This window comes from Odocoileus virginianus, chromosome 10 (genome assembly GCF_023699985.2).
Source record: "Odocoileus virginianus isolate 20LAN1187 ecotype Illinois chromosome 10, Ovbor_1.2, whole genome shotgun sequence".
NCBI lineage: Eukaryota > Metazoa > Chordata > Mammalia > Artiodactyla > Cervidae > Odocoileus > Odocoileus virginianus.
Genome location: NC_069683.1, coordinates 42,693,250 through 42,720,302, shown reverse-complemented (window position 1 = coordinate 42,720,302; position 27,053 = coordinate 42,693,250). Strand labels below are relative to the sequence as shown.

Sequence of the window (27,053 nt, the reverse complement as noted above, 5' to 3'; positions counted from 1 at the left end):
GTAATAATATGTAAAAAAGAATCTGAAAACGAATGAATATATGTATATCTAAATCACTGTACACCTTCAACACTGTAAATCAACTATATGCCAATAAAATTTTTAAAACAATACATTTTTAAAAGTCAACAATTTCAACAATAACAAAAAGAAGTCAGCTGTATTTGTATACACTAACCTCGATGATATGAAATAGAAATAAAACAAACCCATTCACAATAGCACCAAAAGCAGTAAAATACTTAGTAATAAATTTAACCAAGGAGGTGAAATGATCTGTACTCTCAAAACTATGAAACTTTGGTAAAAATTGAAGAAGATACAAAGGTGTGTCCTACACTCTTAGATCAGAAAAAAGAATATTGTTAAAATGTCCATACTCCCCAAAGCCATCTATAGATCAAACATAATTCCTATCAAAATTCTAATGGTATTTTTCACAGAAATAGAAGAAACAATCCTAAAATTTGTATGGAACCACAATAGATGTTAATAGCCAAATAAACCTGACATCACACTTCATGATTTCAAGTTATACTACAAAGCTGTGGTAACTGGCATAAAAATAGACACACTGACCAATGGAACAGAATTAGAGCCCAGAAATAACCCTCAAGTATCTGATAGGGGAGCCAAGAGAACTCAATGGAGAGAGGGTAGCCTTCAATAAGTGATGTTGGGGGTTTCCCTGGTGGCCCAGTGGTTAAAAATTCACCAACACAGGGAAGGTTGGTTTTGATCCCTGCTCTGGAACACCCCACATGCCCTGGAGCACCTAAGCCTGTGCGCCCCTGCTGCTGGGCTCACGTGTCACAGCTGCTGAAGCCCCTGCACCTATGGCCCGTGCTCGAAACGAGACGCCACAGCAATGAGAAGCCTGCACACAGCAAGAGACCCAGTGCTGCCAAAAATAAATCTTTTTAAAATGCCGTTGGGAAAACTGGATAACCACATACAGAAGAATGACATTGGACCCCTATCTTACACCACTCTCAAAAATTAACTCAAAATGGATTAGAAATTTAAAGAACTGAAACAAAACACCTGAAGAAAACATGGGAAAAGCTCTTTGACAATGATTTTTTTAGATATGACACCAAAAGCATAAATAATAAAAAACAAAATAAGGAAGACTACGTCAAACTAAAAACCTTCTATGAAGCAGAAGAAACAGTATGAAAAGGCAACCTACAGGATAGGAGACGATATCTGTAAAAATATATACCTGATAAGATACAGAATAGGAGAAGATGCTTGCAGATCATATACCTGATATCGTCATACACTTAACATCCAAAATAATGTGAACAATTGATGCAACTCAATAGCTAAAACACAATCTGATTAAAAAGTGGGCAGAGGAACTGAATAGGTATTTTTTCCCAGAGAAGACAGACAAATGACCAAGAAGTACATGAAAAGACATTTCATCATCACTAATCAATTGGGAAAATGCAAATCAAAACCACAGAGAGATCTCACACCTGTTAGAACAGCTATCATCCAAAAAAAGATAAGATGGTAAGTGGTGGCGAGGAGATGGAGAAAGAGCACCCTTGCGCACTGTTGGTGGCAGTGTCAGCTAGGACAGCCACTGGAGAACACTCTGGAGGGTCCACAAAAAGGTAAGACTAGAACCACCCTATGACCCAGCAGTCTCACTTCTGGGTCATATCCAAAGGAACTGAAAACAAGGCCTCCCAGAAAGAGTCTGACATATCACACGTGTGAAACCTGAGCCAGACTCAGAGAAACAGTAGCGTAGCCGTGGACACCCACAGACATACCACGTGACCGTGGGGGGAGGTTCGTCAAAGGGGTACAGACTTAGAGTCACCAGATGAATAGTTCTGGGGCTCTAATGTACAGCACTGTGACTATAGTTAGCAGTATTGTATTATATACTTGAAAGTTGCTAGGAGAGTAATTGTTCTCACCATAATAAAGAAAATGGTAATTATGTGACATGATGGAGGTGTCAGCTCCGACATGATTTCTCCAGAATGTATTCATCTTATAACTAAGTTTGTGCCTCTTTGTTATGAATGTAAAATGTATCAAATCTGTACTTTGTACACCCTAAACTTAGACCATGTTCCTGCTTATATATCATGTGTAAGCCTAGAGGCTTGGGAAATCTGATTACTTAAACAGATAAAGAGATCTAACCTCTGCTTTGCTTCCTCGTACATGGGTGACCTAGGACAGATTGTCATTAAAGTTAGTTCAGCAGCTCTGGGTCATCCTGCAAGGGAAACCCACACTGAATGTTTCATTTTTCAGCTGGTCCCTTTGACAGCATGCACACATGGCATTCATTTCTGTACATTCTGCACATTTGAACCCCACTTCTGCAGAGTAGAAACACTCTTTCCTGTGCCTCCATCCTTTCTAGGGAAATGGATAAACAGAAACATGGGAACTTTCGAAAGGTCTTGAAATAAAGCTGAGAGTAGTGTCAGTTGCTTTGTCTTGAGATCAAAATGTTTTCAATGCCTTGGTTCATTTTTCTGTTGCAGACCTCACATTCCAGTCAGCAAATTAGTGGTTTCAGAATCCTATGACACCTATATCAGTAGAAGTTTCCAAGTTACAAAGGAAATCATAAGTGAATGTAAAAGTAAAGGTAGGTGTTACCTTGGACTCCATACTTAAATCTGTGATCATTTCTCCATTACGGTTAGTCACCTATTCAGGATGGCTCAGCATGCTTTGTCAAACTCATTTAATAGGAAAGAAAAATATGTCTAGACCCTCTTGTAGATACTTTAATGTAAAATTTATCATATTCTGAATACTTTAAATACTAGATATTCCATAGAAATACATCAGACTTAGTTGCTATTTGAAATAACAGAATTTTGTATCTCAGCTATATATCTTGCACTCTCAGAAGGAGGTTCCCTATTATAATTTCCATAAACTCTTTAGCGTAACACAGTTTTGCCTGTAATTTGATCCAGGAGCATGAACACACCTACACAAACACACCTACCATCATTGCTGCCACCAAGAGCAGTGTTCTGTACAACTCAAGTCTGCCACTGAATTTTATAGTCCTTGAACTCAGTATTTAATGATATGTAAGACTATAGTATTTTTAGTAAAGAGGGCAGGTTACAAAAGAGTCAGCCCATTTCCAGCCCACCCCCCCAAAAAAAAGTTAAAAATACTCACCTTTGTAGAGCAAAGGCTGGATTTACATATACCAGAACATTAACAGTGGGGAGCCCTGGTTAACAGTATTGTAGATGGTCCCCACATTTCAGTTACCACTTACAAGCCACTCACTTCATTACCACCCCCGTAGGACCACCCATTCCCCCGTAAAGAAACCCAGCATGTTCTATCAACCAGAAAGTCTCATGTGCTCACAGTTCTACAAGTGGCAGCATTGAGAACTGCATTAGAGGTAACAGCAGGGAGCCTGTAGACTTAGAACGGTACTCTATCTTGATTGAGGTGGTGGTTACAGAAAGCTGCACGTGTGATAGACTTGGGTAGCCTGGTAAAATCTGAATAAAGCTATGTGGACTGTACCAGCGTTCATTTCCTAGTCTTGACAGTCTACTCTAGTCAGGCAAGATGTTGCTATGGGAAGAAGGGGGGTGAAGAATACTTGGGACTTCCCTGGGGTGTACATGTGTATGTACATACATAGTGCATAACATGTATACACAGTGTATATAAAATATACATATATAATATGTAAAATATATATTTGTAACCTGTGAAGTTACTTTAAGATTGAAAGTGTTTTTTTTTAATGACATCAGCCTGCCTTAACAATACAAAGCATTTTCAAAATATTACTTGGCCAAACTGCCAAATTTCTTGAGAATGTTTGCCCCTCCCTGGAAAACTTGACTTTAGTACTTACAAGGTTTACATGTATCTTTATAGAAACAGATTTTCCAGTCCTTGTTTTTTTGCCCCCAGGAAATAACATCCTGATTGTGGCTCACGCATCTTCTCTGGAAGCATGTACCTGCCAACTACAAGGCCTGTCACCTCAGAACTCCAAGGACTTCGTACAGATGGTCCGAAAGGTAATCCCCACTTGCATTTCAGGGGCCTGTGGTGCCTTGCAGTTTCAGAATGGTTCAGTGCTGACTGATAGCAAAGTTCTTTGGAGCTGGGAAGATGATACATTTATTGGTTCACTCAACCAAGAGGTATTGAGTGGGGCTCTGTTTAAGGCACTTTATCAGGCCTTGGGTAAGAGAAAAAGATGTGTTTGAGCTAGATCTAGCTTCTAAGAGCTAAAATTTAGGAAGGAGCTAAGAATTATAAGCAAATTGTCTGGATTTCCCTGTAGGACGGTGGATTGGACAAAGAAGAGGTTTGTGGGCCAAATTAGACAGCTCAGCTGGAAGGGAGGTCCTGGCAGGTAGGCCAAAGGAAGCAGTGAGTCAAAATGAGGAGGCTGAAAGGCAAACCTGGGAATAAGGCAGCGAGACAGAAAACCCACCAGGCTGACTCGCACATCTGGATTCCTCCTCCTCCTGCCTGTGGAAGGTTTTCCATCAGCCGTCCTCCCACACACGCTTCCCTCCAGCCTGAGTTACACGCTTCCTGTATCTGTCCCCAGAGAAACCGGTTCAAACTTGATTGCAATTCTTTTTCTCATTTTTAAAAAGCTTGTTCATGTGTCTTTCCTTCCTGTTAGTCTGTAAGCTGCTTGAGGGTAGAGACTTTTGTCTTATTCATAAACGCAGCTCTGGACAGACACACACACACATATAAGTTTTGAAATGCCATGCCCACTGAAAGTAGGAGGGGCAGAGCTTCAGTTTTGAATGTTAGATACACATGCCAAAAAATAATAAGACATAAAGCAGGATGAAACATTTTTAAAACTCGAATAATCTTTCCCATTGTCCGAGTATAATTTCAGAAACTTTTGAGCTGCATTTTCAGCCTGACTTGCAATTGGGAATGAACTCTTAGCACCTTAGCTTTATGCATGATTGCTTTTCTCTCCCATGCTATTAAGAAAGCATCTATAAACAGTTACTTATCTATATTAGGAGAGCCCACCATTTAACGAATCCCTTCCAAAGACTCCTCTTGCATTGTAAATACTCTTCCTTCTAACTGATCAGTTTTATCCATTTCATTTTCTTTAGTGATATTTTGGAGGGGATGCTTGCCTGCAAAGCCCCTATTCATCCCTTTGAATTTTCCTTCATCCAGGTAAAAAGTAAAGCACTCAACCTCTGTTTTCTATTTTCCCTTTCTTTTCTATCTTCCTTCAGATCCCCTACTTGGGATTTTGTTCCTGTGAAGAATTAGGAGAAACTGGAATCTGGCAGCTGACAGACCCACCAATCCTCCCTCTGACCCATGGACCAACCGGGGGCTTCAACTGGAGAGAGACCCTGCTACAAGAGTAACCGGGCGAGCAAATGAGAAGAAAAGGCTTGAGGAAGGCATGGGGAGAAGTGTCTCTGTGTTTAATATCAGTGGGGAAGCCTGCACCACATCCTAAGTGGACAAAGAATAATGTTAGCATCTTTCAGGCTTTAAAGTTCTTAGGGTGAGACTGTCAAGAAGAGAAAGACTTGATTCAGGGATAAAATTCATTCTCTCTGGACCCTTTTGAGAATTTTCTTCCTCCATCAGGGCACCTGCTACCGTGGAGGGTATTTTCTCGCTTCCGTATGTGCTGGCTAAGGAGCCTGGATCCTCCCAGAGGGAGCTGCCAGCCCACCCTGAGGAAGGATGCAGGAAGGTCCAGCTGGAGGCACTCCAAGCTGCCAGGCTGGGGATGGGGTTTTCTTCTACACTCCGTGCTCCAGTGAAAGCCAAGCTGCAGGATTCCTTTAAGGTTACTAGAAAACATGTGGCTTACCATCAATTTCAATGCTCAGTGCGACCCACACACTAGTGCTGCTGACTCAAGACATCTGCTTGGGGACCCTAACCTTTATGCTGGTACCACCCCATCACATTTTCTCTACTGACTGCAGCTTCTTGCTACGGTCCTACCCTCTTGCTTCTGTCTGTGAAATGGAGAGATAAAGCATTTTTGCTCTCCAGAGCACTTTTGGATACTCAGGAGGAAGAGAAGATGCACGTGTGAAGCATTCAATTGTAGGCACAACAAACTTGCAAAACATCAAGTGACTTGGAGTGACTCATGTTGTAGCCTAACGAGCCACAGCACTTCTGAATCATTTGCGATTTGCTCGCCTTTGCCCCAAGAGTCTAGACCATGTTAACCAGTTAAGGATGTTGACATTTTCAAAAGATGTATGTCAGATACATCCTCTGAGTCAGCAAGAAGCTCATTCTTGTGCAATATGGACATCTTTCTAAACAATACCAAGGGTCAGTTCATCATACAGTTGCAGTACATGTCAACCAGAACAGAACATCCACAAACGCATCCATCACAGCCAGGGATGTACTGCGAAGTCAGGGAACGAACTTAAATGGTGACAATCACGACCGCACTGTTGATTGTGCTGTCGTGGAGGTTGGTTTGTTTTGCTATGATAATTTAAAATAGGTAGGTAGGGCTACTTGAGGAAAGTTGGGAGAGCCACATCCTGCGGTAGCTCGTCACACCTGCTTCCTGAATTTAGAGGGAGTTTATTTAAAAGAAAAATAAATGACAATCAAACCAAAACATCAGTTATTGATGTCTAGTTAATTGTGTGACTAGCTGACTGTTGATGGTAGCAGACAGTGGTCTGGCACAGTGCAGTTCACGCTAGGATATACCTGCAAAATGAAATCCCAGCCATTTGATGAGAACATTCATGTAAAACAGGATCAATGTATACTGTAGCATTAAATAAGCTTCAAAACCCAAATGCAGAAAACACATGGTATATAAAAACAGATCTGTGCTCCTATTTGAAACCAGAATTTGATTATCCTTGAAAATAGGAGGAAGTGAAAGGATGCTGGCTACGTATGTTAATCAGCAAGAGGATCACTGTTGGGTTTAAGTCACTTAGAGAAAGATGTCATGAATTTTATATTTTAAGAAACAAATCTTGATTTCTTCCATCACTGTACACTGATCCATCTTCTGGATCTAGAAGTAACTCTGCTGACATGATTGATTAAAAGTTTTCAGCTCAAAGTGGGGGAAGTACATTAAAGGTGTTTAGAGAAAAGTCACATTATGGCCAGTGTAATGTCACTGCCAGTCATTCTTTTATTTGTAATGAGGTGAATCCACTGTCACCAGGTCTATAGTGTTTATTAGATTCTCCACAAATTTTCATGGACTTTCAGTGCTCAGAATAAAGCTTGAACATCTCCTATCCGATTCCCTTGAAAAGTGAAGCAGTGTGTGCTGGGCAGGGTCTGTACTTGTACAGAAGAAAGTTCAGAACTTACCCTCTCTCCCCCTCTCTGTGGACTTAGGCCTTTGATGACCTGATAGGTTGATTTAGGTGGGCTGCAGTCCTATGTGTGAGCAAAGGAAGGCAGAGATCTGAAATAATTTTCTGAATAATTTTAGGTGGAAACCCTTGAGTAAAAGAGTTAATTCCTCTGATTACCCAGATTGTTGATCAGAATGGCCTGAATGATCTCAATTCGCATGAAATTCTCCTTTTCCACATTTACCTACTTGAAAAACTAAACTCAGACGACCCCATTTGAGAAATTCTTTGGAAATTACATTGCATCTATGTATATACGAAAGAGAAAAGACAACTGTGTTATGTGATTTCATATCCATTTAAAATTCTCAGTTGCTGTCTATCACAACTCAAAGTTCAGGCTGGTTCTTTTTGATCTGAGGCTCATGCTTATTAACAAATATTTTGGGGGGTTAGGAGAAAGGAGGAAGGGAGAATGGAAGGAAATGCCAGACAGAAGCAGCAAATGGTCGCTGTAAGAGGAATTCTTTTTTCTTAATGTAGAAAGTTATCTGAAATAGGTGAAATTAAAGGATTTAATCTGGGCTTGAAAGTCTGACACAGTCGGCCACTCTCACACGTGTGCCACATCATCCTGCTGACGACCCAGTGTTATTCACAGACTTTGGTTTCAGTGATTCTAAAATGCCAGTCAATTCTTCTGTGGACTAGAATAATTGGCACATTTTAATGCACAAGCTGGGGTTTCATTTTCCCAGGCTCCTTCTCTCTCCCTGCAACGGTAGCTAGGAGCACATTCCTTCACCCCAGCAAGGAGTTCAGAATACAGTGTTTTCCATTACATTTAGATTCATAGAATCTGAATGGCTGATTAAATGGCCATCTGATGGCTGAAAGAGGGGGTATTTTTCACCCTGTATTGAAAGGCTTGGAGGAGTTTCTAGTTTTTATTTTCATTATACTTTAACCAAAGAATTATTTTAAAGTAACCTTATATTTGAAAGATGATTTTGCAAAAAATAAAATAAAAATAAAAAATATCTTCTGGAGTGATGTCAGTTTGGTAAATCACTGTTGGTAATTTTCTTGCATTTTAGGCTGATGTGGTCGTTTTCCTGTCAGTAATCTGAAATGCATATAGATTGTCATCCAGTTGTGCTTAATATTATCGTAAATGTATCTTTTCCACTCAACTAGCTGTGTTCATATTAAACCAAGTCTCTTATTTCAGTCACCCACTGTCATCGGGACTAATTGAAAAACCACAGTCAGAGAAGTTCCTATCTCGTTGCCTTTGTAGAAAGGCGGCCCTGTGTGATCAACAGGGAGGCATTCCACGTAAGCTAGGCACTCGGCAACTCCAGTGTTTAATTTGAAAGCAGTGATGAATTGCTCTTTTGAATGTACTCCTAAGTCACGCGTGTGTCAGAATACAGATGAACCCCTTTAATTTTCGCAGGCACAGTCACAGCCGCGCTGTGTCTGCACCAGCTCCTCAGATAATGCGGCTCAGGGTTATTTGCATTTAAATTGTAGTCCTGCACACGTGTGAACGCTCAGAGATGCGATGGGGCTGCCTCCCCAGGAGGGATGTGATCTGCAGAGGAGGGTGGGGAAAGAGCCATTTAATGTCCATACTATTTAGCTTAATGTTCACTTTACAAAGGTGATGTGGGATATTTTGTTAGTGATGGCAGATGCTTTTCATGTTCAAACTTGGGATTAAAATTGAATCTGCTTCTTTAATACTTCAACATATTGAATTTTCCTAGGGAAGTGACTGGCTATAACAAAACTTTAAGGGAAGGGAGGAAAAACTGCCTCTGTGCAGAGGAAATAACTCGGTTTTTAAATACATATAATATTTTGTTCAGTGTATGTAGGCTTAAAATTATGATGGATAGTCAAACTTAATATATAATCAGTTCTTAGAATGGTTTTATACTGAACCATTTAGCTGCCATTACTCACACAGAAATTTGAATTTTACAATTGCTCAACTATTGGACTCTGTACGGGATACATATATATACATATGCATATATGTATGTATGTATAATGGGAAACGTGCTGGTACTTCCTTTGCTTACCACTCAAGACAGGAACAGCACCCTGAAGCATTTTGGTTACATAGACATAGACCTATTCTAAACCTGCTGTTAGGGGAGGTGTATTGGTTTCTCTCTCTTTTATAAGGCTATTGTATCATTAATTTTCTGTGTGATTCAGGTGTATTTATTTGTGACAAGGCTTTGTAATTATAAAAAAGGGAACCCACGCCTGACTGTACTGCCAGCTCCCTTGTAAACCACCTGTGGCGTCTTCGCTTCCTGGTCGCGTGCTCTTCCTCTCCTCCACACAGCTCTGGCATCATTGTAATTAGTTCATCCATCCCATTAGCATCTCCATTTAAGTGGTTCCCAGATGATTTAATAAAGAGAAACTGTGTCCTCAGTCGATCTGGAGCAGTCTTATATTACACTGAGTGGTCTCTACTCCCACCATGTCTTCAGATGTTACTATGGTCATTATTATTTTGTCAGTGTCAATTAACAACTTATTGACCAAAGATGTTTTATTAATAATATGTCTCGTTGCCCAGATGTTGATGACCAGAGACATTTCAGTATTCACTTACGTAACAAATCGCCGACCACAGGAGTTAGTTTCTGCAAAAATGCCCCCTGGTCAATAGTGTCTTAAGAGTGAGACCCCTCCCTCAGAGGACCAGAGGGGCACTTGCTGCTGATGGAAATGAAGAGGCTGCTCCAACAGCATCCGGTCCCTTCTGGTTGGGCATCTCTCAGACATCCTGGCTGAGGAGGTGAAATACCATCCAGGAGTGAAAGAGTGAGCTCAAAAACGCTTCCTCTGCCCCACATGCGAGCCTTCATCCCTCACCACTACCCATCTGGAGGAGGGGTACCAGGAACAATGCAAAGAGAAAGAATTTGGGTAAGAGAGAGGGCAATTCCAGTTCAAACTGAGTTCCACACTACTAAAAGCCACAGACCCCATTTCTGAAGTCATGATCATCATATCAATCATAATTGAGTTTTTCTACACGAACACTCAGTCATGTCCAACTCTCTGTGACCCCATGGACTGTAGCCCACCAGATTCCTCTGTCCATGGGATTTCCCAGGCAAGAATACTTGAGTGGGTTGCCATTTCCTCCTCCAGGGGATCTTCCCAACCCAGGGTTGGAACGAACCCACATCTCTTAACATCTCCTGTATTGGCAAGTGGATTCTTTTATCATTAGCGCCACCTGGAAAGTGATGATATGTTGAGCTAATAGGTTTTAAAATAAGCCATATATGCAAACTCATACCCAGAACAGGAACACAGGTTTCACTGGCACCACCAGGACTACCCTGGCAGGGTAGGGGACTTAACAGCCAGTGTTCATATCTGACAGAAGACCAAGTGATGGTTCACCTGTAGCTGGTTCTTGGCTGTTCTCTTTCTCAGAGATTCCCAAGCTCACTTTGCCCTTTTGTGATAAGTGTAAAAGCTTCCTGTACATCCACAGAAAATCATGGTGCTTTGGATTTAAGCTGAAATCAGCAAAAAGCCTTTTTTTTTTTTTTAATTGAGAATCAAAAAGCCATCTTCATTTGGAAGAAACAGAATACGTCATTTTGCTGAAATAAACATGTAAAACCCAGATGGCTTGCTCCTGGCCACAAAAGGATGCCAAGAGTTTATGTAACCTGCTGGTTGTCATTGTATTGATGGGACAATCTGGAAAGTCTGTATCAGTGGAGAGGAACTTGATATTGTACCACAGAAGAAGCCCAGATTCCAGAGTCAGATAGAGCTGGGTTCTGATCCTGCCTCAGCTGCTTTTTAGGTCCCTTAAACTCATTTCACCTGTAAAACTGGGCATATAATTTTTTATAGCATATAAGCATATAGCATACTTATGTGTGCTGCTGCTGCTAAGTCGCTTCAGTCATGTCCAACTCTGCAACCGCATAGATGGCAGCCCACCAGGCTCCTACGTCCATGGGGTTTTCCAGGCAAGAGTACTGGGGTGAGTTGCCATTGCCTTCTCTGACTTGAATGCATGCATGGGCTACTAACTCCAGTATTCTTGGGCTTTCCCTTTTGGCTCAGCAGGTGAAGAATCTGCCTGCAATGCAGAAGACCTGCCTGGGTTTGATCCCTGGGTTGGGAAGATCCCCTGGAGAAGGAAATGGCAACCCACTCCAGTGTTCTTGCCTGGAGAATCCCAGGGACAGGGGAGACTGGTGGGCTGCCGTCTATGGGGTCGCACAGAGTCAGACACGACTGAAGTGACTTAGCAGCAGCAGTACTGTCCATGGGGTCGCAAAGAGTCGGACACGACTGAGCAACTTTCACTTTCACTTTCACTTCACTATGCGTGCGTGCTAAATCACTTAAGTCATGACCAACTCTGCGACCCCATGAACTAGCCTGCCAGGTTCCTCTGTCCATGGAATTCTCCTGGCAAGAATTTGGAGTGGGTTGCCATTTCCTTCAGGGGATCTTCCTGACTCAGGGACTGAACCCGTGTCTTTTAAGTCTCCTGCACTGGCAGGCCGGTTCTTTACCACTAGTGCCACCTGAGTGTCAAATGGGATAATATAAAATATGTAATACTAGATGCTAATTAATGAAATCACTTCTAAGGCCAAGGTAAAATCACAGATCTAGCCATTCCTCTTGTCTATGGGGAATATGAGGGACAGGAATAAAAATGGCCTCATTCATAATGATGTCACTTTCCTATTTGCCCCATAATTTAGCTCCTGTAGTAAGAAGAGTAAAAAGTGGGTGTGCTACTTGAATTCTGTGATTTGTCCAAGAGGCTGCCCTAATGATTTCTATTTGTATAACCGTTTATAGTTTTAAAAGCATATTCTCATTTGATCTGCAAAACAGTTTTACAAGGTAAGTGAGATCGGGTATAATTAACTTGTATGAGAAAAATTAAGATACTGATGGACCTGGAGATTGTCATACTGAATGAAGTACGTCAGAGAAGAATATTGTGTGGCATCTGTTACATGCAGAATCTAAAAAGAAATGATAAAAATGAACTTATATACAAAACAGAAAGAGACTCACAGACTTACAGAATAAACTTATGCTTGCTGGGGGAAGGATGGGGGAAGAGATAGGGAGTTTGGGATGGACATGTACACACTATTTAAAATGGACAACCAACAAGGAACTACTGCCTAGTACAGGGAACTCTGCTCAATGTTACGTGGCAGCCTGGATGGGAGGGGAGTTTGGGGGAGAATGGATACAAGTATATGTATGGCTGAGTCCCTTCACTGCTCACCTGAAACTATCACAACACTGTTAATCGGCTATACTGCAATATAAAATAGTACTTTTTTTGCTTGTTTGTTTTCCATTTATTTTTTATTAGTTGGAGATGATTACTTTACAATATTATATTGGTTTTTGCCATATATTGACATGAATCAACCAGTATACTAATGCATATATATGGAATTTAGAAAGATAGTAACGATAACCCTATATGCAAAACAGAAAAAGAGACACAGATGTACAGAACAGACTTTTGGACTCTGTGGGAGAAGGCGAGGGTGGGATGTTTAGAGAGAACAGCATCAAAACATGTATATTATCTATAGTGAAACAGATCACCAGCCCAGGTTGGATGCATGAGACAAGTGCTTGGGGCTGGTGCACTGGGAAGACCCAGAGGGATCAGGTGGAGAGGGAGGTGGGAGGGGGGATCAGGGTGGGGAATACATGTAAAATAGTATTTTTAAAAAGAGTAGTGCAAAAATGAAAAGAAACGTTAAGACAGTAAGATCCTGAGGTAGTGAACTTATCCTTCATTCTACAACACTGACTGAATGCGACCTTCCTAGCAGGTGGTGAACATGAAGTACCTTCAGAAGCATGGCAGGAAGTGGGCAGAAATGAGGCTGGAGAGCAGGGCAGACCCAGAAAGAGGGCCGTGCACACCAGGGCTCCGCAAAGCATGGCCCACAAGCAGAATCTGGCCCACAGCCTGCATCTGTCATAAGCTAAGACTGTTTCTACAATTTTAAGTAGCTGAAAAGCATCAGAGGAATTAGATGTGAAAAGATAACATGCACTCCTACGTTCATAGCAGCACTATTTACGGTAGCCAAAACATGGAGACAACCTAAATGTCCACTGGCAGATAAATCAATAAAGACATGGTACATATATACAACAGAATACTACTCAGCCATTAAAAAGAAAATAATGCCATTTGCAGCAACATGGATGCAACTAGAGATTATCATACTAAGTGGAGTCAGTCAGAAAGCCAAATACCGTTTAATACCACTTATATGTGGAATCTAAAATATGGCACAAATGAACCTATCTACAAAACAGACACAGACTCGCAGACGCAGAGAATTGACTTGTGGTTTCCAAGCAGGGTGGGGAGAGGGACGGCCCGGGAGTTTGGGGTTGGTAGGTGCAAAGCATTCTATTTAGAAAGGATAAACAAACCCTACTGTATAGCCCAGGGAACTACATCCAGTCTCCTGGGATAAATCATAATGGAAAAGAATATTAAAAATATATATATATATATATGAAACTAATCACTTTGCTGTTACAGCAGAGACTGGCACAACAATGTAAGTCAACTATACTTCAATTTTTTTTAAAAAAAAGAATATTATGTCAGGACACAACTCGATAATTGTAGGATATCCAAATTCCAGTGCCCACAATAAAGTTTAGTTGGCAACAGCCATGTTCCCTGATTGGCATATTACTGACGGCTGCTTCCTGGACACAAGGGGAGAGGTGAGTGCGAGAGGACACAAGACCCACAAAGTCCGAAATCTTTACTACTTGGTACTTTACAGAAAAATGTGCCCGCCTCCGCTGTGGACCAAGGTGAAGCATTTGGAGTTTGCTCTAAGCCCAGAATCCAGCACAGAAACCATTCCCACTGCATAACAAATGAATAGATTGGTGATGTCTAGTAGCTGGTAAAGTGACAGCCAGCATTACTGGGGGCCTGATCTCTATCAGGCACTTTTCTAAGTATTTTACCTGTGTTGTTATTCAGTCGCTAAGTCGTGTCTGACTCTTTTGTGACTCCATGGACTATAGGCCACCAGTCTCCTCTGTCCATGGGATTTCCCAGGCAAGAATACTGGAGTGGGTTGCCATTTCTTTCTCTAGGGGATCTTTCAGACCCAGAGATTGAACCGAGGTCTCCTGTATTAGCAGGCAGATTCTTTACTACTGAGCCACCGGGGAAGCCCTATCTTACCTGTGTAAATGTCTTTAATCTTCTCAACAACCCTATTCAAGATACTATTTTTGTTCCCAATTTACAAAAGAGGAAGGTGAGTCTTAGAATCAACAACCTGCCCAAACTCACATAACTGGATTTGCCAGATGTGAGATCCCAGGCATTTTCAACCTGGTTCCAGAGCCTGGCCAAATAGTTTGAAATATTTTTGAAACAAATTTTAAGGAAACTATCTCAGAACTCTGAGGCACCCGGTAAATGCTTGGATTCTTTGGAACACTGCTCTCATCCAACCCCCCTGTTTACACATGAAGACACCAAGGGAAGTCACTTGTTCTGGGAGATCTGTGAGCTAAGGCCAGAAGCTGGCGCTTGCTGCTCTGCGGTCCGTTCCCCCAAACCACAGTTTCCTTCTGAAACTGGCTCTTAACTTGGGTTCTGTTTTCAGAATGATCTGTTTGATTACATTAAGCTGTAGGCAGAAGCCTTAAGAACGAAAACTGAGCTGATCCTTTCCTTTTCCAAGTGCATCTCACTTGCTGTGGTTCCCACGGGGATGAAATGCAGCCCCAGTCCCCTGAGGTCTGCAGATTTATGGAGCATCTTCAATGTGCTGCCCCGCTGGCCACATTGGATTCTGTTTGATTCAGACCTCCCAATCACCTTATCCTGTGATTATTCTCCCCAGTTTACAGATGAGGATGCTGATATCAAGAGACAAGTAGTCTTCTTGGGGCTACACAGCTGCTAGTGACAGGATCCAGGTGAAAAGTCCGGGTCTGTCTGCCTCCTTCCCCCTCATCCTGCTAAGCTTTGCTGCTCCTAGGAAGCCCTTTTCTCAATCAATAACTAGTTACAGGGACTTTGCTAGCGATCCAGTGGTTAAGACTTCGCCTGCAGGGGGTGCAGTTTCAATCCCTGGTCTGGGAGCTAAGATCCCACATGCCTCTCGGCCAAAAGACCAAAACATAAAACAGAAACAATATTGCAACAAATTCAACAAAGACTTTAAAACTGGTCCACATCGACGAACTATTAAAAGAAAAATAACTAGTTGTAGAGGCTGCTTCTCTGTTTTAGAAACTCCCCAAGCGCTCTAAGTCAATGCCAGTACTTGGAGAATCCAGACACAGCATGATAGGGCATCCCGTATCTGCTGGGAAATTCAGGTCACCTCTGTGCCTGGCATTGGGAAAGACCACAGATTTGTCACAGGAGCCATGAAAGGTCAAGAAGAAAGTTTAGCCCCCTCTGTAATTGCAACAAAAACCCCAGAGTCTTCTACACATGGGGAAATCCCCTGTCTTTTCTGACCCTTCAAATAGTCCATCTTTCACCTACTTGATAAATCTTTTCAGACTTTTTTTCTTCTTCCTGACAACCTAGGTTGACCAGGATGATGATGTTTATATCTCTCAAATCTGTCCTAACACCACAACCCTATCGAATGCTACTTCCTATGAGTACAAAAGCATACTATGGGGATTTCATAAAACGTAGATCAAAGAGACAAATGGGCTTTCAGCGCTGAGATCTCCCACATACAAAGTGGTCAGTAGACACTTTTCCATTAGAATATAATAGGTAGACGGTCACTCCTTGACCACTATGCTCCAACCTCACCCTTTCCCTCCACTCGCTAAGCGGCCACAACTTGCTACCTTCCCCTGCTGAGCCCCCTGTGGGTTGCAGGCTAAAGTGAGGGTGTTGAGAGTGGGAGGGATGATGCAAACCACAAGGCCATGTCACTCAGAGCCGGCCTTGCAGCATTTCCCCCACGGACCATTCGTCATCTCTGAGTCCACTGAACTATCATGACATTTCTCAAGGTTGGCCACCGGTTGACAGCACATCCAGGGGTGAATACAGTTACATTCATCATCTTCCAGAGGACAATTTAAAGTAAGATCTTCTTTATTACTCTGAAAAGCTGTAAGACAAACATCCTTTCAGGCTCAGAGAAAAAGAGCAGTGTTTCTATCTCAAGTGGAGGATACAGTCATTTTTTTTCATTCACTTGCTTATTTGACAACCTATTTCAGATGCTGAGATGGAGATTTGTGTACTGGGGTTTATAGCCGTGACCTCAGGACAACACTTGTGAAGGAAGCGGGATGAGGCAGAGAGAGATGCTGAGATGGGGTGCTGCAGCAACAAAGGTCTCAGCTAACCCTGATCCTTCCTGAAGGGAGCTCTGGAGCTGGACCATTTCTCTTTACAGTTGTTCCACCTGCAGGCCTTTCAGGTGGAAAGGTGAAAGGTGAAAGGCACAGGACCTTTCAGCCCCTCTCAGGGGCCCCTTGGAGGAGGTAATGTCTTGGATAAAATGGTTCTCCCCACTGGAGGCAATGCTCAGAGAAGGACCCGGCTGACATGTCCCAGCCTCTGGGGAATAGAGGGAGAATCTGGGGAGCTCTCCTGAGTGTACACTCCAGGTGCCAACTAAGAACCAACATTTACTTTAACACCTCTTGCTAACCTTGAACTTTTTCTGTAAATTGGAAGATCGTCACAAAAGGCCAATGTGGTTCCTCTTATTTTAAAGTTTTGCTACAACTGATTCAATTTAATAACCAATTATTTAGCTCTATCCCATGGTACACAAACCAGGAGTCCATCTACAGGTGAGTGGGCAAACTGGTAAATTCATATCATGAACTACTACCCAGCCATAGAAAGGAATGAACCCTCTCACATTATTTTGAGATTAACAGTGACAGAAAGCAGATCAGTAGCTGCTGAAGAGGGGAGAGAGGGACAAGAGAGAGGATTACAACAGGCAGGAGGAAACTTTTGGGGGTGCTGGATATGTTCACTGTTTTGATAGTGATGATGATTTAATGGGTGTATGCATATGCCAACATTTATCAAATTGTCCACTTTAAATACATACAATTAATTACATCAATTATATCTCAATAAAACTGTGTAAAAGATACCTATGATCTTTGACTAAACAACAAAGCTACAGTAATCAAAACTGTACTGTTTTGATCTGTACTGACACATGGATAGATGAAACAAAACAGAAAGCTCAGAAATAAACCCACACACTTATAGCCAATTAATATATGATAAAGAATGCAAGAATATATAATGGAGAAAAGACAGTCTCTTCAATAAGTGACACCAGAAAAACTGGACGGCTACATCAAAAGAATGAAATTAGAACATTCTCTAATATCATATACAGAAATAAACTCAAAGTGGGGGAAGAAAGACCTAAATGTAAGACCAGATACTATAAAACTCTTAGAGGAAAACATAAACAGAACACTCGTTGACATAAATGGCAAAAATATTTTTTGAATCCATCTCCTAGAGTAATGAAAATAAAAGTAAAAATAAACAAATGGGACCCAATTAAACTTAAAAGTTTTACAACAGTAAAGCAAACCATTCAAATATGAAAAGACAACCTATGACCTGGAAGGAAATATTTGCAAATGATACAACCAACAAAGGATTGTTTTCCAAAATATATCAATACAAAAGCTCATACTGCTCAATATCTAAAAAACAAACAACACAATCAAAAACTGGGTAGAAGACCTAAACAGACATTTCTTCAAAGAAGACCTACAGGGAGACAACAGGCACATGAAAAGATGCTCAGTATCGCTAATTATCAGAGAATCACTGCACATGGGTCAGAACGGCCATCATCAGAAAGTTGACAAATAATAAATGCTAGACAGATTGTAGAGAAAAGGCAACCCTTCCATACTGTTGTTGGGAATGCAAACTGGTGCAGCCACTATGGAGAAAAGTATGGAAGTTCCTTTAAAAACTAAAAATAGAGCTACCATATGATCCTGCAATCCCACTCCTGGGCGTGTATTGGGAGAAAATAATGGTTCAAAAGGAAACATGTACCCCAGTGTTCATTGGAGCACTGTTTACAACAGCCAAGACAAGGAAACAACCCAAATGTCCATTGACAGATGAATGGACAAGATCCAGTATGATAAAAAGAAACTATCATGGGGGCAAAGAACGTGGAGAATTGATTTTCCCCTCCCTGGGGGAATGGACAACAACAGCTAACTCATATAGTATTTACTGTGCGTGCTCAGTTATGTCCAACTCTTTGTAACCCCATGGACTGTAGCCCACAAGACTCCTCTGTCCATGGGATTTCTCAGGCAAGAATACTGGAGTGGGTTGCCATTTCCTCCACCAGGGGATCTTCCTGGCCCAGGGATTGAATCCATAATTCCTGCATTAGTAGGCAGATTCTTCACCACTATTCCACTCACTGTGTGTACTCAGCCCCTTCAGTCACATCCAATTCTTTTGCAACACTATGGACTGTAGCCTGCCAGGCTCCTCTGTCCATGGGATTCTCCAGGCAAGACTCCTGGAGTGGGTTGCCACGCCCTCCTCCAGGGGATCTTCCTGACCCAGGGGTTGAACTCACTTCTCTTACGTCATCTGCATTGGCAGGCGGGTTCTTTACCACTAGCGCCACCTGGAAAACTCTACACATCCTTTAATTCTCACATCAACCATGGGAGTGAGTGCTGTCATTCTCCCCATTTCACACATAAGAAAACTTCAGGCTTTGATTCCAGAAAGATGGTTCCAGAGTCCATATTCTTAAACACTAATAACTATTCCTCTTTGAGAAATGCCGGATCAATCTGGGCCTCAGAAGACAAATAGAATCTCCTCAGTAAAAGAAGGTCAGTTTAAGCGGATAGGGTAGTGTGAACTACAGCACTGTGTAAACCGTGACTATGAAAATGTGCTGCATGCTTGAACTAGGACAAGAATTTTCTATGGGTGCATTTGGGGCCAGGGTGGAAAAGAGGGCTGAAACAGCAGATTGGGGCCAGAGTGTGAATGGCCTCAAATGACCTGCTGAAGAATTTGTACTATAGCCTTCAGGCAAAAGGAAGCTGCTAAAAGCTTCAGAGCAGAAGAATAACATCAAATTTGTGTTTTGAAAGAGAATGAAGATGTGCCTACCTGCCTACCGTGAAACAAACACCTGGCAAATTTCCTGTGTCTCCATTCTCAAACAAAAGACCATTTGATTCATGAATATTGTACTAAAACCACGTTACATCAACAGATTTGGGACAAACTGTGCTGTAGATTTAGGTTTCAATCTCACAACTTTTTTTTTAAGATAGGGAAAGATTTTTTAATCAAAACACAAAAAGCACCAATCATAAAAAGAAAAAGTGACAAACTGGACTACGTTAAAATTAAGGACCAGGACACTGCGCTGCCACAGCAGGGAGCACAGGTTCAATTCCTGGTTGGGGAATTAAGGGCCCACATGATGCAAAGTGCAGCCAAAACAGAGAAAGAGGCTTTTAACAGAGTAAAAATGTAAGCCACACACATGGAAAAGGTATTTCCAACACCTGTAACTGACAAAGGGCTTATTTCTAGAACATGCAAAGAAGTTCCATCAATTAAAAAGGAAGACAATCCTATAAAGAAAATGGGGGAAAGACATGAATGAATACTTCACAAAAAGCTTACCCAGGTGACTATTAAACATAGAAAAGCTGTCAACCTCAGTCAGTCAGTCAGTTCAGTCGCTCAGTCGTGTCCGACTCTTTGCGACCCCATGAATCGCAGCACGCCAGGCCTCCCTGTCCATCACCAACTCCCGGAGTTTACCCAAACTCATGTCCATCGAGTCGGTGATGCCATCCAACCGTCTCATCCTCTGTCATTCCCTTCTCCCTCTGCCCCCAATCCCTCCCAGCATTAGGGTCTTTTCCAAGGACATCAGGAAAATACAAATTAAAATTACAATAAAACAAAGAGCTGAGATGAAAAGACAAGCATGGGTGACAAGGTGGAATAAAGACCCCCACAGGCTGCTGGTGGCAGAGTAAATTAACAGAACTTTAAGCAGACACATAATTCCTAGGAAAGTACCCAAACAAAATGTACATGCTTGAGCTCCAAGGGCCATGACAAAAATGTTGAGAGCTTTACTCTCAGTGACTCCGAAACTGGAAACAGCTGTAAGTGTCCACAAAAGAATAGACAAAAGTGATAAATTTATAAACTAGAATATTCTACAGTAATGAAAATGAGAGTACTATATCTACATGCAAGAGTATGAATAAGTCTCAAAAACATAATATTGCATGAAAGAAGCCAAACACAGAACACATGGTTTATGATTCCATTTATATAAATTTCAAACACAGGCAAAACCATTTTTACAGTGAAAACGTAAAGATATTATTTATCTTTGATTATCTTTGGGGGAGGCAGGGAGGGTCTGATTATAAGAGGGTTTCTGGGGTCCTTTGTTGTTGCTTAGTCACTGAGTCATGTTCGAATCTTTGCAACCCCATGGACTGTAGCCCGCCCCACTCCTTTGTCCCTGGGAGTCTCCAGGCAAGAATACTGGAGTGGGTTGCCATTTCCTTCTCCAGGGGATTTTTCTGACTGGATCGAACCCATGTATCCTGCATTGGCAGGCAGATTCTTTACCACTGAGCCACCTGGGAAGCCCTAGCAATGTTCAATTTTTTGACCTGGGTTATGGTTATTCTCCGGTCACCTAAGTCTTATATTCATTAACTTATTTCTACCCAATTTCCCACATTTTTACTGAATAGAAAATTAGAGAAAACCATGATTAAAAAAGAGAGAAGTAAAGTGACCCTTCTCCAGGTCCTGAATTTAGTTCCAAAGAGGTCAAAGCTTTCTTTCCACCAGCTTAAAATGAGAACTTCCATGATGACACTTTTACTTTTGTTTCTTATCAGTATTTTTTTTTTTACCTCCTCTTAAATACATTCAAGTTAAATGACAAGCTCAAGATCTGAAAAATCAAGCAGTAACTAAGTCCAGACTGCTTCTGGCTTTATGAGAGCACAACTGACACCATTGTGTCATGAAGAAAAGTAAAGCCTTTTCCCCTTGTGCTTTGACAGGAAGGTTAGACAATTCTATAGGGAATAGCATTCTTCTAGGTGAAAACAAGCCTGAGAAACTACTAACTAGCCACAGGCAACTCACTCCTTTGAAGGGAGGCCCTAAGACACCTTATAGCACTTCCCCTGGGCTTCCTTAATGGGAGCAGATCAAGCGTCACTCCAAAGCAGAGACAAGACATTAGCAGGAAAACCAAATGCTCAGAGCGCCATGGAGCCGTAAAAAGAAAAACTTGAAGTTCCTGGAGGGAATCTTATGGCGGGAGTCGGGGGCGGGGGAGGTGGGGGGGATCAGACCAAATATTCAGCAGTCTTGGTTTGTACTCTCAGTTCTGCCACTGACTGTCACCTCAACCGAATCCTTCAATTCTCTATTTTGAAAAGTGGTACAGTGCAACCTGAGCACCAAAGAACTGCTGCTTTCGAATTGCAGTACTAGAGAAGACTCTTGAGAGTCCTTTGGACAGCAAGGAGATCAAACTGGTCGATCCTAAAGGAAACCAACCCTGAATACTCATTGGAAGGATTGATGCTGAAGCTCCAGTACTTAGGCCACCTGATGCAAAGAGCTGAATCATTGGAAAAAATCCTGATGCTGGGAAAGATTGAGGGCAAAAGGAGAGGAGGAGGGAGGCAGAGGATGATATGGTTGGATAGCATCACTGACTCAGTGGACATGAACTTGGGCAAACTCTGGGAGACAGTGAGGGACAGGGAAGCCTAGTGTGCTGCAGTCCATGGGGTCACAAAGAGTCGGACACGACGTAGCAACTGAATAACAACAATGCGACCTACTGATCTGCCACTTCTAGAAGCAAGTCCATACATTTCAGTATATTCAACAAGGAGAACCTTCTATGGCCCTAGTCACACCAGCCGGTGGCAGAGACAGGGTTATTTCCCACATCTCTTGGTTTCAATTCCAGAAAACTCTCACCATCAGTGCTGCTCACACTTGCCTTCTGATACCTGGAGACCTTGCTAAACATACCAGCAGCTACTCACTCCAATGAAATTCTCCTTAATCAGTCTGGAGTGAAACCTACCAGTCTGCATTTCTTAGCTGCACGGCCCAAGGCATTTAAATCCTCAAACAATTTGAGAAACCGGACATTATACCCTGCTAAACTATACAAGGAAACTCAATTTTCTCTCTTTGTATTCTCTATCTGTTAAATTAGGAAAAATATTTGAAAGACATTTTTGATGGATATAATGTTCCCTACCCAAACTATCAATACATTTATGAATATTAACATTAATTTCAACTAGAACTAGTAAATATTATTTCCTTTACGGTTCTCTAAACATTGAAGACTAACCTATTTTCTAAACTTAAGTCTATTTGTATTGTGCTGTGTGTCTCTGAAGAAATGAAATAAAGTCTATCTCAATTCGTCCAGTTAATGAGAATCAAATGCCCAAACTGCATATTGTCACCCCACTAGATCATTTTCTCCTTAAACACAAGGCTTTATCTTTCATATCTGATCATATCTTAGAGCAGTACTGAACAAGATGGCTAGGTACGGATGGTGGATGAATGATGGGAGGAGAGGGTGAATGGATACATAGATTTTTTAAATGAGTAAATATATGAATTAGTGAATTCTGCCCCCGACAACTACAGGAAATTGTTGCCAGAGTTAGAAATATATTCACAGGGGTTTAGCAAACCTTGTCTGATTTAAACTGTTTAATAAACTAGAAAAGTGAAAAGAAGCTGACATCACTACACAGGAACCTTTTCATTTCTCTCCCACCTCCTCTCTCTCCAAAAGCCCTCCAACTCGTTGACTTATAAGGACTACCCACGTGCGGTAGAAAGATCTGTGCCACCAACACGTCACTCACCCCTCTCCACCATCGGGGTGACACATGTGGTCCCCTGAATGTTCCACCTGGAGGTATTTTGAGGGCAGCTAACGAAGAGGGGGCTTCCAGAGCCAATGGAGGAGGTGTGACATGAGGTCACAGAGCCACTGCCTCCCCCTCTGAAGAGAAACCACTCTGCTCTATTTATTTCAGAATCCAGAGGAAGTCGACAAAGGGTGACAGCAGCGGAGCACAGCATGTGGTGGAGAGTTTGCAGCTTGCTGGCGTGGTTCCCCTTACAAGGTAAGGACTCGGAGCTCGTGTCTTTTTCATGCTCAGTTGACCTAATGTTTGGGCACATCTATCAGTCAGTCTACTGCTCTCAGAGAGGACTGACTGCAGAAGCAACTCAGGTAAACCTCTCACTTTCCACGTAAATCTCTCAGCTTCCACTACGATTACAAACTGGAGGGATGTTACAGGATTGACTCTCGTGTTCAATTGCTAAAGGGTCTATAGAAAGGGTCATTGTCGTGTATGTCTCCGTGGAATCTGTGTTATGGCAAAGTGTAACTAATAAGTTTACTGTCTTTTAAGTTGAAAGAGCATCAGTTTGGCATTTTAAAACCTTTTTATTCTTTGGTCTTACTGTACAGCACAGGTAACGCTGCTCAAAGTTATGTGGCAGCCTGGATGGGAGAGGGGCTTGGGGGGAATGGATACATGTATATGTATGGCTGAGTTCCTTTGCTGTCCTTTGCTGAAACTATCACAACATTGCTAATTGGCTATACTCCAATACAAATAAAAGGTTAAAAAAAACTCCTTGTTGTATAAGCCTGAGCAAAATAATTTCTCTGAAACAGTTTCTACATCCTGAAATTAAAATGATAACGATGTTTGATCTACCAAACCCTATGGTTAAAAGGATCAAATTTCAATTGTAAAAGTACTTTGAAAATGGCAACATGCTAGACAACCCTTAATTAGTTCAGAAAACTTTTGTGCTTATTTTTTGAGTCACTTTTCATTTCCTTATTATTTGCAAATGTGATTTTGGATGCTTAATTCTAATGTTGCATTATGAACATTAAAGAAAGATACATAGTTCTTCTCAGCACAGGTTAAATCATTCCTACCCCAAAGTGGGGGCAGGATGTATTGTCCCCAATCTCTGATGGCAACTTGTATCATTTTCTTGCAAAGAAAATCACACATAAACAGGGCTGCTTGCTTAATCTATAGTTACCTTCCAAGTGAAGCACCTCTCCTTCTAAATCTTCCTTCTCTGTAGAACTGCATCTGGAGAATGTATCTTTTAAAACTAGATTTCCTTATGGCTACCAAAGGGAAAGGGAGGGGGATGAATGAATTAGGAGTTCGGGATTAACATACTCACACTACTTTATATAAAACAGATAACCAACAAGGACCTACTGTAGAACACAGCGAACTCTATTCAATATTCTGTAATAACCTATAGGGGGAAAGAGTCTGAAAAATATGTGTAACTGAATCACTCAGCTCTACACCTGAAACCAACATAGCATTGTAAATCCAGTATACTCTAATACAAAATAAAAATTAAATTAAAAAAGACTAGGTTTCCTATTTTACACAGTACTCCAGTTTCCTACTTTATACACTTCAATTAGTGCTCTCATGTTTGGTCCCTGTACCCTGAGGCACTTAATAAAGATTCAATTTTGGTAATAAATAAGTTTCTTCAATAAGTGGCTTGAAGAAGAGCTAACACTTTCATAAAAAGTACATGTAAGTGGCTAAAATTAGAATGCTTTCTATTATTTCAAAATGTAAAGCCTTTAACTGACCTTCACTTTTTCAGTGAGTCATTTCCTTTCAAAAATACCTCACAAAAATAATGTTTTAAATAAAAACTACAGTAATCATGCTCTAAAGTAAACCTAAGATAAGTCTTTTAGAATATAAATTACCCAAGTACTGTTTATGAAGAAAGGGGAGTAAATGTATTTATTGCATCATGCACAGTGCTGAGTAATTTATGTTAATTTCATTTATCCTAGCCCCCCCAAAATGAGAGAGGTATTCATATCCCTAATTTATATATGATAAAATTGAGGTTATAAGAAGTTAGATAACCTGGTAGTAACTAACAATGTAAATATCAGTAAAGCACATAGTAAAAGTACTATCTCAAGAAAGTTTTCCAGGAGAGTGTATGAATTGGATTGTGATAGAAAATATGTTTCTTGATGTGGTTCAAAAGTTTGAAAGCCAATGATTTGCACAATATGGAAGATTCATTGTTGAAAAATCCTCAACTGAAAACTCATCCAAAGGGGGCCATGCAGAGGGCATCTAGGGTCAGTGGTATTTAGAACCAGGTGCCCACTGTATGTGCTGTGTGTTCAGTCCCTTCAGTCGTGTCTGACTCTCTGCAAGCCTGTGGACTGCGGCCACCAGGCTCCTGTGTCTATGGGATTCTCCAGGCTAGAATACTGAAGTGGGTTACCATGCTCTCCTCCAGGAGATCTTCCCAACCCGGGGATCGAACCTGGGCCTGCCTGTGTCTCCTGCATTGCAGGTGGATTCTTTACCCACTGAGCCACCTGGGAAGCCCACTCTAAACTAATCTTACTCATGTCCATCAGGGTCTCAAACAGGATAGGAGCTGACCATGCTGCTTCTTATCAGCAAAAAGGAAATCATCAGTTTGGGCAACATAAATTGCCAGCTGTTTTTAGCTAATTGAATTATGGGAAGATCATGACACCTTTTATTGCACAACTTCAACGGGTGCCAAAAACTTACAGACCAAAAAAAAAAAAAAAAGACCTATAATCTTGGAACCTGCCGTCTTTTCAGGATTCCTACTGGCAGCCCCTAGGGTGGGTCAAAACACAGTAAGAATGGAGAATTTTTCAAAATTCATCCCATTTTCCTATATTGTGGATGATGAAAACCCACCAATTTGCACCCTCTATTCTGGTTGTTTCATGGAGAGTAGGATGCAGGGAACACTCCAGTTGGAGATGGAGTGAGGTCCTCGCAATACTTCCTTTGACCAGGAAAGAGTCATCCATTTACTGACATGTTGAGACAGATTCTTTAAAGCTATACTGGAAATCATTTAATTTTGACAAAGTTTGATTCATTTTCACACATAATTTTCTCTACTGAGTCTGTCTAAAGAATAACAATGATGCCTTTTTATAATGATCTGAATCCAAGCATGTTTTGCCTGCTAACCTCAAAAGAGGAACACAAATAAGGCTCTGATTTGAGACTTAACTCATTGTGTGTCTCTGATTCTAACTTAGCTCCAGGCTTTATTATTTAACGTAAAGTGAGCACCCTATTAATATATTTATTAGTGAATATATACATTTACTCATATTTAGCCACTGATTGAGAAATACTTAAAATCTGAGATTTTGCTCAGTCCTGGGAATACAAACAACTTTTGTATGAGGAGTTTGTAATCTATCCACAAGAGACATACTCGTAACTGAAAAAGTGGTGTGTGAAGTGCTGTAAGAGAAATCTACTTGAAGCCTTCGGGAATCTGGAGGAGAGAGGAGGCCCCTGAAGGGGAGAGAGAGGCGAAAGGCCAGTTGAGTTGGGCAGGTTCGACAAAAGTGGTATACATTGACTTGAGTCTTGAAGGAGCTAAGAAAGGCATTCAAGGCTGAAAACAGCATGGACAAAGGCACAGCATCTTCTTGAGTCCAAAATTTCCGA

At 41.4% G+C, this 27,053-nt stretch overlaps 2 protein-coding genes and 1 long non-coding RNA gene across 4 annotated transcripts in view; 2 read left to right on the top strand and 1 right to left on the bottom strand.

Annotated features, from left to right (window-relative positions):
- UBASH3B (ubiquitin associated and SH3 domain containing B) overlaps positions 1-9,797 on the top strand; it is a 151,426-nt gene extending 141,629 nt beyond the window's left edge. The window contains exons 12-14 of the mRNA XM_070473461.1: positions 2,520-2,626; positions 3,940-4,049; positions 5,259-9,797. Of these exons, the coding sequence (XP_070329562.1) occupies positions 2,520-2,626; positions 3,940-4,049; positions 5,259-5,396 (355 nt within the window). The 3' untranslated portion in view covers positions 5,397-9,797. The remainder of the gene's footprint in view (positions 1-2,519; positions 2,627-3,939; positions 4,050-5,258) is intronic.
- The window catches only part of LOC139037150 (uncharacterized), a 34,509-nt gene extending 10,976 nt beyond the window's left edge, over positions 1-23,533 (bottom strand). Inside the window, exon 1 of the long non-coding RNA XR_011489977.1 lies at positions 23,370-23,533. This is a non-coding gene — a long non-coding RNA (uncharacterized lncRNA). The remainder of the gene's footprint in view (positions 1-23,369) is intronic.
- The window catches only part of CRTAM (cytotoxic and regulatory T cell molecule), a 28,316-nt gene continuing 24,666 nt past the window's right edge, over positions 23,404-27,053 (top strand). Inside the window, exons 1-2 of one of the 2 annotated variants that reach the window (XM_020879283.2) lie at positions 23,404-23,422; positions 23,544-23,633. In XM_020879283.2, coding sequence (XP_020734942.2) covers positions 23,588-23,633 — 46 coding nt within the window. In that variant the 5' untranslated portion in view covers positions 23,404-23,422; positions 23,544-23,587. The other variant, XM_070473462.1, reaches the window with a different exon arrangement.